General features: G+C 37.2%; 1 protein-coding gene across 3 annotated transcripts in view; it reads left to right on the forward strand.

The window, feature by feature from the left end:
- The window catches only part of Rngtt (RNA guanylyltransferase and 5'-phosphatase), a 175,882-nt gene that overhangs the window by 36,973 nt on the left and 127,845 nt on the right, over window positions 1–11,064 (forward strand). For all 3 annotated transcript variants that reach the window (XM_021222038.2, XM_021222039.2, XM_029533371.1), the window contains exons 9-10: window positions 2,993–3,128; window positions 6,869–6,940. In XM_021222038.2, coding sequence (XP_021077697.1) covers window positions 2,993–3,128; window positions 6,869–6,940 — 208 coding nt within the window. The remainder of the gene's footprint in view (window positions 1–2,992; window positions 3,129–6,868; window positions 6,941–11,064) is intronic.

Consider the following 11,064-nt stretch of genomic DNA (forward strand, 5'->3'; position numbering starts at 1 on the left):
TTAAGGAATTTTTTAGGACTTTGGAACACTGGTGGAAACTTTACCTATGGTAAAAATTCAATCTTTAGAGGCATTAATAATACTGAGAGAGAACATACACCATACTAACATGCGGATAGGGTTCGTGTATATAGATTATTGGAAATGCCAGGACTCCAGGAGGCTGAGTCTCCTTGAGACACTTTTTCCTCAGGACTCGTCCAAGTTTTGAGACCTGTTGTGACTGTGGTGTTAGTGTAATATGTATGTTGTAAAAACAAAGACCTTAATATTAAGTTTTGAATTCTTAGGAGGTTAAAATGATGGATTTCTCTCCCAGTAGTTATTTCTTTAAGGTGTTGAAACGTTATATGAGCCAGGTAAACACAGTAGTAGGTTTGATCTTAAACTAATCTGCTGGATTATGTTTATATCAACTTGTTTCTTGTGTTGTGGATATGTCTGAAACAAGATTTTGAATTATCTTGGTTTCTTTTCCTGTGGTTCCTTTAATTTAAATTGTGTTTTATAGAATTTTAGCATAAGTAGTGGTTTGATTCTCAAATTAGCCAATGAATTTTACTTAATTCCTAAGATAGCTAAATTACCTAGTTTGTATATTTGCCACAAAGATAATGAAACTTACTGTAATTGCACTGCTAATTAAACAGTATAATTATAGCATTGTAAGTATATTGGATAGTTTAGAAACTCCTTGAGCAATGTGGTTTTAGGAGGTGAGGAGATAGCCATTCCCTGTGGAGGCTGTAGGACCTGTGTAGAATCTTAGAACTTGTAATTTTGTGTGATGCGATGCTCATGGATGGATCTAAGTAAAGGGGATGAGGAGGAAGGACCTTTAAAAATATATAAATTATATTCAAAGTTTTAGTTTCTATTAAAGTTGTGAAGAGTCTAAAAATGTTTGGATTAAAGAGGACATGGTGTAGTTTTGTAAAGAAGTGATCAGGGAGACACAGGGGCTAGTGTGCATCCATCACACAGGGAAGGATGGAACCTCAAGCTGGCAAGTCAGTTGTATTATTTTTAGAACAAAGTGTGAGAAGTGTGTTGGCGAGTAAATGTGTATACCTGAATAGCTTTTGTTAGTCAGGAGAGCTTCTACATTGTCCTTTGTGAAGTGACTCTAAACTCTGCATTGTCTTTTAACATGTTTGCAAGTTCCCTGGGATGAGACGAGAGTAGAAGGGTAGCAGTGGTTAGGTAATGGAGTCTTGTGAGGGAAATGATCCATAGGAGAGGCTAACTCAGCCTTCTGATGTGTCTCTGCAAAGGATGAGATGTAGGTGTCTTGCCTCTTGGTACAAGGTTATTCTATATAAATAGCTAGTATTATGTAACCCTTGGTATCAAGGGTATGCCAGGGACATAACACTGCTGTTATATCATAGACATATTTAATTTGCACTCAGCTCAAGAGAGTGGGAAAAAAAACACAAACCCACAAAACTAGTATTGGAGGTGCATACTTAGTAGCATTCTTGATGGTGGAAGTCAATTTTGACTAATGTATCTAAAGGAGTGTTTTGGATGCCCCTTGTGAGAAGTAATCTTAAGATGTTTTTGACAACTTTATCACCAGTCTTGCTCTCCCCTCAGAAGTTCTAGTTCCTGGGTGGGGAGGATGGAACGCCACTCTCTTCAGCTCTTAGGACTTGTACTTTGGTTTGATGCAGATCTATTGCTAACTTTGGTTCATGGATGGGAGCTCAGTAAAGGGGAAGAGGAGGAAGGAATTTAAACAATATATAAAATGTGCTTGAAGTTTCAGTTAGTTGGGGGCTGGAGAGATGGCTCAGAGATTAAGAACACTAGCTGCTCTTCAGAGGTCCTGAGTTCAATCCCCAGTAACCACATGGTGGCTCACAACTGTCTATAATCAGATCTGGTAACCTCTTCTGGCCTGCAGGCATACATGCAGGCAGAATGCTGTATACATAATAAATGAATGAATGAAATCTTTTAAAAAAGTTTTAGTTTGTTTTAACAGTTGGAAAGAAATCTAAAAACATTTGGGTTAAGGAGGTATAGTTTTACAAAAGAGGTGGTCAGAGATGGAGTTTAATGGAGTTAATATTAATGGATATTTTTATGTTTTAAAATAGCCTCTGCTGCTGTGGGACTAAAGGTGTGTACCACCATCACATGTGAACACAATGAGATCCTGTCTTAAAACAAAACCAACAACCCCAAATTCTTATTAACTTGCAGATACCATGTGTGTAACTTGATTTCTGGAGAATGACTACTTTGTTAAGTGTATAAATTCCTGCATATTGGGAATAAAGATCAATAAAAATTCTCATAGCCATGTTCAAAATACTTAAATTTTATACTTATAAGTAAGAATTCTGACATACTGATATTTTACTTTACCATAATGTTGATTGAAAGAGAAGAAGTAGCTGGGTGTGGTGGCGCATGCCTTTAATCCCAGCACTCGGGAGGCAGAGGCAGGTGGATTTCTGAGTTCTAGGCCAGCCTGGTCTACAAAGTGATCTCCAGGACAACCAGGGCTATACAGAGAAATCCTGTCAAAAAAACCCAAAAAAACAAAAAACAAAAACAAAGAAAGAGAAGTACTTGTGTAGTTGGTATGGTAAAAAGAGCATTGAATAGTTTAAGCTCAGTGTTTATCACCTTTGATATGGAAAGTGTCATGTTTAGTTTATAAAATACACACATATTTATTACACATACATATGTATTATACATACATATCACATTTTGAAATACTTTGATATAGAATCTAATCAAGATTACAAAAACATTTTTTTTCTTAACACACATCATATTTATGTTCATAATAATCGTTTCCTATTTTTATGTTTCCTAAAAAGAAAGTTGTGATGTTTTAATTTGTATGATTGAAAGAGGGACTGTAGTACCATTCCATGAAAATGTTGCCAGTCAAGAGAAAACAAGTGAGCTGTTGTAATCATTCTGTTTCTGTTACCATATGTTAATACTACCTTTTAATGTTTTATTACAGTTATATGATGTTGATTGATGGCACAAATGAAGTTTTTATGATTGACAGAGATAATTCCGTTTTTCATGTTTCAAATCTGGAATTCCCATTTCGTAAAGATCTTCGCATGCATTTATCAAATACTCTTTTGGATGGGGTAAGTAATTTATTTATGTATATTTAAAAAAATTAAGTACTGCACTCATTATTAGTGTTACCTATGCTTACATTGAATTAATTTCTCTTTAATGGGGGATCTAGCTGAGAATGACAGTGCATTGGGGAGGCAGAGGTTTGTAGCAAGTTCAAGGCCATCCAGGGCTAGTATAATGAAATCATGTCTCAAAAACAAAACAAACAAACTTCAAATATTTATCCTTGAGTCCAAACAGCATTTTTCATATATTTTCTTTAGTAGAAAAAATTGTTCAAGATATGGGAAATGAGTTAAATAAATCATAAGGGAACAAAATTAAATCTTTTTATTATTGAAAAGTAGTTACTTATTTTTAATAATTATGAAGTGGCTTTTTAATTTTATCCCTCAAAATAGCTTTCCCCTATTCATTTCTAACAGAAAAGGGCTCTTTTAAATAAAAATAAATGTAGAATACTATAAAACATCTGGTAAAAGTTGAGCATAGTGATATATGCTTTAATCTCAACACTGAAAAGCCGAGACAGGAATAGAGCAAGTTCAAGGCCAGCCTGGGCTCATAGTAAGACTGTCTGAAAAAAAATCAAACCAAACAATCAAAGAAAAAAACTAATAAAAAATATAACAGAAACTCCTAATGTTGGAATAGCTTATGTCCCTGTTTGATGGCTGTCACTGTGGGCTTGGCTCAGTGCAGGGTGTTCAGTGTTGAAAAATAGAACACCTTTGTCAGTAACATCTACCTTGAGAACTGAAGTTTCTTTTTCTTTCTTTCTTTCTTTCTTTCTTTCTTTCTTTCTTTCTTTCTTTCTTTCTTTCTTTCTTTCTTTCTTTCTTTCTTTCTTTCTTTCTTTCTTTCTTTCTTTCTTTCTTTCTTAAATAGGCTCTTATTATAGATCGTCTAGTAGTCTAGACTGATCTTGAATTCAGGAACTCTGCTCCTGCTTCTTAAGTGGTGGTCTGCATCTGTACTACCACAGCTGGCTGCAGAGTGTAGATTCTTTTTTTTTTTTTTTTGGTTTTTTTCAAGACAGGGTTTCTCTGTGTAGCCCTGGCTGTCCTGGAACTCACTTTGTAGACCAGGCTGGCCTCGAACTCAGAAATCCACCTGCCTCTGCCTCCCAAGTGCTGGGATTAAAGGCGTGCGCCACCACGCCCGGCTCCAGAGTGTAGATTCTTAAAACGGTTGGCTAGAAGTGTTGGGGAAGTGAGGGGCCTGTTGTAGTCTCAGGATTTGAATCTTCACAGAATCTTCAGCTTGACTGAGAAGGAGTGCTCTGGTCAAGTCTGGTCAAGGTCATTCCTGATCGCTTCAGTTGCATAAGGAACTGAAAGCTGTACTTGCTTTTAAAAGTACACTTCCACTTAGCAGTTTTAGACTTACTATTTGATATAAATGTCTTAGTGATGTATCTATATGTATAAACACCATAATTTTGGATTTCTAAATTGTTTTTGGGTTTCCTGGAACTGAAGTCACAGGCGATTGTCAAGTACCGTGTTGAGCACTGAGAGTGAAATCAGGGCTCTGCTCCTGAAATCTTTTCAGCTACTCCAAACTGTTTTGAGGACAGAAATTATAGGCTTAAAAACTATTTAAATGGTGGCAAGATGGCTAAGTGGGTTTCTTAGGATTTTACTGCTGTGAACAGACACTGTGACCAAGGCAAATCTTATAAAAACAGCATTTAATTGGTGCTGGCTTACAGGTTCAGAGGTTCAGTCCATTATCATCAAGGTGGGAGCATGGCAGTATCCAGGCAGGCATGGCACAAGCAGAGCTCAGAGTTCTATATCTTCATCCAAAGGCTGTTAGTGGAAGACTGACTTCCAGGCACCTAGGGTGAGAGTATTGCCCACACCCACAGTGACACATGTACTCCAACCAGGTCACACCTATTCCAACAAGGCCACACCTCTAAGAGGTGCCACCCCCTGGTGCAAGAATATACAAACCATCACAGTGGGCATGTCCTTTCTGTGCAGGACTGGTCACCTGAACTCAATCCCTAGGAAGCGCGTAAGGTGGAAGGAAAGAACCTAATTCACAGAGCTGTCCTCACACCTCCACACATGTACATCATGCACATGTACAGTAATAATAAAACATAAAATTAAAATAAAAAGTACTTGTTAAGGAAAGAACTAATAAAGAATAATGGGAAAATTCTAGGCTTAATTAAAAATATTATCCCTATAAATTTATTTATTTGATAATTTATTGATTGAGGTTTGTATTTTTTTAAGAGTGGTTACAATAGGCTCACCTATAACAATATTTAAATCTTGTACATATGTTGGTATATTTGTTCATTATGTAAATAACAGGAATAGCAACAGAGACTATGAGCCTTTCCAGCTAGGTATGGTGTAGGTACCTGCAATCCCAGGACTCAGCAAGTTGAGGCAGGAGAATGTTAAGTTCAAGACCAGCCTGGATTACATAGTGAACCTACCCCAGAATATCAAAGCCAGGATTGTTGTTGGCATTGCTCAGTGGATAAAGGCTCTTGCTGCCAAGTTGGATGACTTGAGTTCTGTCCTAGAGAGTCACCTGGTCGGAGGGAACTGACTCCTGCAGTTTGTCTTCTGACCTCTGTATACATGCTGCCGCATGTATATAATCCTCCCCATACACAAGTGAATATAATTACACACACACATAGATGCATATATACCCACCCATAGAATTAAACAAAACCTTTTTTTCTTCATGTTTTAAAACATAATTTGTGAGAATTTTTTGTCTGCTATGCAAAATTAGTTTTTCAGGTCACAGATGTTGAAAAGAAGCACTAAATGAAATCATGGTACCACCTTGTTATTGTATAAGGTAGTCATATGGAAATGTTTAAGTAAACACATTTCAATAAATAGGTTAAAATAACAAATTTGAGACTGGAGCTGTAGCTCAGTTGGTAGAGTACTTGGGCATCATGAACAAATCCCTGGTTCTATCCAGACTGCTGTATGACTGCAACATTACAGCACACACCTGTAATCATAGCCCTGAGGTGGTGGATGGCTTTGAATCTCACTTTCCTGCCTTTGTCCCCAGATATTGAGATGGCCTGCATTCCGCTGTGCCTCATACAGAATTTGTTTTGACTTTTTAATAACCATGGTGGATTTTATGAAGTGATCTTTGTATGAAAATTTATTATAAGATTAAATTAATCAGCATGTTAACAATTTTAAACAGTGATTAAACATAATTATCAAAATGATGCTGAATTTCAGAATTAAAAAATGTTTACTTGTAAATATTGCTAATAATATTGCCAGTAATCTAAACATAAAGGAGACTATAGTGTAGCCATTCAGCTATAAAGGACATATAACTGGTTGTGATGGTGCAAGTGTATAAGTCCAACACTTTTAAGGTTGAGGCAGGAGGATTGATGAGAGTTCCTGACTAGCCTTAGCTACCTCATGAGCTAGGGGCTACATAGCTAGGGACTAGCCAGGGCTACATAGCAAGACTCTGACTCCAAACAAAACTACAGATCTCTAACTCAAAACACAAGGAGGTAGCATCATATATTATAACAGCATATATTATAAATATTCAGTAAAGGTTTTTGACATTGTGAAAACATACTGATTTTATAAGTGTGTGTGCTTTGAAATCTAATCAAAACATATATTGAAGCTTTATACCTTTTCTCTGTGTGTATTATATTCTAATAAAATGAAAAAAGTTGCTATTAAAGTAAAAATGCATCTTTGTTTCTTTCAAGGAAATGATCATTGACAAAGTAAATGGACAGGCCGTCCCAAGATATTTGATCTATGACATAATTAAGTTCAATGTAAGTACTCTTATAATTCATACAATTGTTAGAGTTGTCACTGAGTTAATGTGCATGTTATATATTAATATATTTTTATAGTTCTAGGTATTGAATTTATGCATAGGCTAGACAAGTGTTGTACCATTGAGCTGCACCTCCAGTACTAAGATTACAAGTGTTCGTAATGAACAGAGAAAGTGTTTATGTCAGATACAATGACACATGCCTGGGGGAGGGGACAAGAGGGTCCGGAGTTTAAGGGTACCCTCATCAGATCCTGTCTCAAAAATACAAAAATGAAGTCATTTACTTAAACCATACTGAAAACATTTTAGGAATTTGTAATTAAAGTATTTAAGATTTGCAGATTTCTAGCAGTATTTTAAAAGGTATTTTTTGGGGGAATTACATTTTACTTCAGTAAACTGTAGTATTAAAAGGATTGCATTAATCCCAGTTATTTAAGAGCATTTTTTCTGAATATTTTCATTGTATATAACTTTAATTTTTGTTTGAACTTTTATAATTTAAACTAAAGCTTTCAACGTAAGCACCTCAGAGTTAGGAAACATCAGCTTGCTCTTTGTTTCTTTCTTAGACTTATTTATTTTTATTTCTGTGAATGAGTGTTTTGCTTGAATGAATGAATGAATGAACTCCACTTGTGTGCAGTGTTCATGGAGGCCAGAAGAGGGCATCAGATTCCCTGGACCTGAGTGCTGGGAACTAAATAGGAGTTCTCTGCAAGAGGCACAAGTACTACCACTGAGCCATTTCGTTTCTCCATCCATTTGTTGTTCTTATTGCTGTTTATAGTCCTTAAGACTAGTACTTTGTGGGCTGGAGGGATGGTCAGCGATTAAAGGGTATTGACTGTTCTTCCAGAGGTCCTGAGTTCAAATCCCAGCAACAGCATGGTGGCTCACAACCATCTATGAGATCTAATGCCCCCTTCTGATGTGTCTGAAGAGAGCTACAATGTTTTCATAGACATAAAATAAACAAATAATTATTTAAAAAAAAAAGACAAGTACTTTGCAAAGTTGGTGATTCTTCCCACCTATCAGATGTTTTTTGATCCACAAGGCCAGGGGAGTGGCTTTATTTCCTTGTTGAATGGGAGCATACATACTGTCTCCTTTGAACTCTGATTACGAGCTGCACTTTAATAGGTGATCAATCAGTGTCTTAGTCACTGTTTTAATTGTTGTGAAGAGACACCATGACCACAACAACTCCAGGAAAGGAGAACATTTAATTGGGGCTGGCTTACACTTTCACAGGTTCAGTCTATTGTTATGGTGAGGTACGGAGGAGGGGAGAGGGAAAGAGGGAGAGGAAGAGGAAGGCAGAGAGAGAGAGAGAGAGAGAGAGAGAGAGAGACAGACAGACAGACAGACAGACAGAGACAGGCACTAGTCCTGGTGTGGGCTTTTGTACTTCCCAGTGACACACTTCCTTCAAGAAGGCCACACCTTCTAATCCTTTATTAAATAGTGCCACTCCCTGATAACAAAGCATTTAAATAGATGAGTCTATGGGGACCATTTATTTTTTAAGATTATAATAAAGGCAGGCTTATTGGGAACCTGTTCTCAGGTGGATGAGTTTATTGGCCCCAAGGACCAAGAGGGACCTCAGCACCATGGGGAAGGTGGTGGGTAAGGAGGGAGAGAGAAAGAGAAAAGGGGGCACACAAGGAGAGAAAGAAAGAGAAGGAGAGAGAGCACCATTCTTATTAAAACCACCACAGTCAAGTTTTTCTTGGCCTAGGAATGCTCTTGAAAAAAGAAAATGTAGATTATGTAGAAATGTACAGAACAATATAAATACATGTATTCATTTATTACATGTTCATGCATGCCATACCTTATGTGTATAGGTTCCAGGACAACTTCCAGGAGTTAGTTATTAGTTATCTCCTTTCACTATGTGGGGACCAGGGATCTAATTTAGGTTTTTGGACTTTGTGGCAGGTACTTTCACTGCAGAACTATTTCTCTGGTTCTAGAGTAGTTAAATCTTGATAATGTTTTTATATTTTTTTGTGTATCAGTGTTTGTTAATGTGTGTGTGCGCACATGTGTGTGTGTTCCCTTGCCTGTGCAATTTGGAGGTCAGCAGTCATTGTCGGGTATTTCCTGTTTCTCTTCATCTTAATTTTCAAGACAGTCTCTTACTGAACCTAGGGCTCCTTGTTTTGGCTAGGCAGGCTGGACAGGGAGCCCTGGGATTTGCCTCCCTCAGCATCAGGGTTTGCCTTGCTTTTTCATGTGGGTGCTGGGAACCAGGCTTGGGCAGCGTGCACGTCATCTACTGAGTCATCTCCCTAGCCCTAACAGACTTGCATGTACTGTTCATCCTATTCTCAGTTCTTTTCCAGATATCCTCTGCTATGCATTTAGTGTTTATTGCTTCCTTGGATGTTTTTCAAAACATTTTACCCACCTTCTTTTATATCTCTGGATGTACAAAGTATACCTTTACAAGGTTTCTAGAGTCTGTTGCATAGTCTGTGATCACCAATTTTATTTATTATTTACTTATTATTTATTTTGCATTATGTTCTTGGGGTTTACTGCTTAGTGTCCGTAGAGTTAACCTCCTTCACTTGAAAATTTTCTAGGCATTGTGTTCTGTAATAGAATTGATAATGCATCAGGGTTTCTGCTGTGTGGTGCGTGTGTGTGTTTGCACGTGTGTTTATGTGCAAAAGAACTAAAAAGATTTTAGTTCTTTCACCCAGGTTTTCTCTTCTGTTGTTCATCTTTTTCCTTTCAAGTGGGTTAAATTATTTATTTTTTGGATATGAGTACTTTCTTTGGATCTGTGTAGCAAACTATTATTTCCCAGTCAGTGTCTATGGACATAGACAGTGCTGTTTGAATGAGACTGGATTAGAGGGCCTTCTCAAAAAGTGTGTTTTGGGTCTTGTTTAAGAGATTCATCCAACTATATTTTATTCTATAAATGGGTTAATTGTGCTTTTTACCTAAAGTGTATAATTAATTGCTCATTTAGTAAACATTAATTGTATGCCTATTACTGTACTTCATGATTTGAAGTCACTTATTTTTCACATACCTACTGTTAGGATGTATTTATAATGGGAAACATTACATGTTTCATTATTTAACCACTATGAACCTTTCATATATTCTGTAAGTTTCTTAATTTATATTGCTAGCCTTAAATACCAGAGGCTGTGTTATTTGTAGCATCAGAAAGTTGATTTGGCTCGTCACTTTTGTTAAGCGAGCCAAAGTCTTAATTACAATCTTCTTGGTTCTTTTGTTTATTATTTTCCTTAGAAAGAATTTAACTGATCATTTTGTATAAGCTAGGTTCTGTAGTTATTGAACATAAAATGATAAAACTGATTTCTGATTTCTTCCCTTCATGCCATTTCCTTAATACTTCATTATTTGAGAGCAGCAGAGGAAAACTTTATTTTTAATGGATTTATTCTATTTGGTTTGCCTTATATATATTATACACATGTACCTGTATACAAGTTGTTAATGGCATATGTTGTATATTCAGTTGTTACGATATATGTTTATATTGGATTTAATATCAAAATCAACTTGCAGACTGCTTATATGTAGAGGAGATAGAAATGTAAAGAAATATGGCTGAACATAGTGCTTTAAACCCAGAACTTGAAAGGCAAGGGCCAGATTGGTGTACATAGCAAGTCCCCGGTCAGCCGGTGCTACACACTGAGAGCCTATCTTTAAATAAGAAGAAAGCAAAAGAACTGTAAGGAGCCAGTGTGATAGAGCTGTGAGTAGAATGAGAAGGCATGCATGTCGGAGGTAGGTGTGCAGGGAGCAGGGGTGGGTGGCAGGAGCAGCAGGTGCTCTGTAAAGAGTGGGTCAGAGGAAGACATAGCAACAGATCGCTCATAGCATGGCAGATTGTTTGACTAAGGAGTTTGAACTTAGGTTATCACTGTTGTTATGGTTATGGTGGGGTACTCCTTTGAAAGAGCACTCCGAGCTGGGCGTGGTGGCGCACGCCTTTAATCCCAGCACTCCAGAGGCAGAGGCGGGCGGATTTCTGAGTTCGAGGCCAGCCTGGTCTACAGAGTGAGTTCCAGGACAGCCAGGGCTACACAGAGAAACCCTGTCTCGAAAAAC

Source organism: Mus pahari, chromosome 22, assembly GCF_900095145.1.
Source record: "Mus pahari chromosome 22, PAHARI_EIJ_v1.1, whole genome shotgun sequence".
In the NCBI taxonomy this organism is placed as follows: Eukaryota; Metazoa; Chordata; class Mammalia; order Rodentia; family Muridae; genus Mus; species Mus pahari.